This window comes from Capsicum annuum, chromosome 4, assembly GCF_002878395.1.
Source record: "Capsicum annuum cultivar UCD-10X-F1 chromosome 4, UCD10Xv1.1, whole genome shotgun sequence".
NCBI lineage: Eukaryota > Viridiplantae > Streptophyta > Magnoliopsida > Solanales > Solanaceae > Capsicum > Capsicum annuum.
Window position 1 is genome coordinate 180,530,018 of NC_061114.1, and position 1,069 is coordinate 180,531,086.

A 1,069-nucleotide genomic window follows, 5' to 3' on the forward strand; every position below is an offset into this window, starting at 1 on the left:
TCTCCACCACCACCAACACCCGTTTACAAGTCACCACCACCAGTGAATCCATACCATCCTTCACCAACACCACACCATCCTGCACCAGTATACAAGTCTCCACCACCACCAACTCCGGTTTACAAGTCTCCACCTCCTCCCTACCATCACTAAGAAACAACAACATCAAATCTAAGGTAATTAAGCCAAACTAAAATTCTTAAAAATGATTTGTCTAAATGCAAATCAATACAAGTTGCACAATTTCTTCATGCAAACGCATTAATATATAAGCCTATGCTATCTCCTACTTATTAGGTTTATTAATCAGTTACTATATGTTCTCATTGACAATATTATATTCTTATGCAGGAAAAGCAGAATGTTGAGCTCAAGGAAAGGCATTTTCCATTTCGAGAGGCAATGCCAAAAAGAAGAAAAAAGAGTAAACAATAAGCCCCACGGGAGGCGAAGTTCTTTTGTAGCTTCATGTTCTCTAAGTTATTAGTGATATTGTTTGTACTCTATTTATATTTGTATTTTTACTTTTATGTCTTTGTGTATGTTTGCTCAGTTTCAATCTCCTTGCAAAATGCAGAGATTATGTGATGAATAAAAGAAGTTATTACCACATACTTTAAGTTTTCCCTTCTTTAGATCTCTAGTCTTTTTCTTTTTTCTCTTTTTTTATAATTTCATCTTCTTTATATAAAATTAAATCATTTAGTAGAGCGCTAGGGAATGATCCACTTAAAAACCAAAACTAGCAGAAACTTTTTTTCCACAAAAATTGATCCACTTATAAACCAAAACTAGAAGAAACTTTTTTTCCATAAAAATATTTTTATGCCGAATTCAATCAGAAACATTTCCACCTACTACTACGTGTATGAGTTATGACTATTTTCAAATTGTTACTGATAAAATATCAAATAGAGACCTAGAAAAGTACTCCCCTTGTTCTATTTTATTTCTGTATGGCGATATTCAAAGAACGAAACTTAAATCATTTCGTTTTTATATGAATTTGAACACAAAAACTACAATTCATCTGAAGTAAATTTACATGAATTATGGAACATCTACAAGT

General features: G+C 32.3%; 1 protein-coding gene across 1 annotated transcript in view; it reads left to right on the forward strand.

Moving 5' to 3' along the window:
- The window catches only part of LOC107852236 (extensin-3), a gene marked incomplete in the record, with an annotated part of 3,861 nt that extends 3,247 nt beyond the window's left edge, over nt 1–614 (forward strand). Inside the window, 2 exon segments of the mRNA XM_016697290.2 lie at nt 1–176; nt 352–614. Coding sequence (XP_016552776.2) covers nt 1–153 — 153 coding nt within the window.
- Nucleotides 615–1,069: the final 455 nt, after the last annotated feature.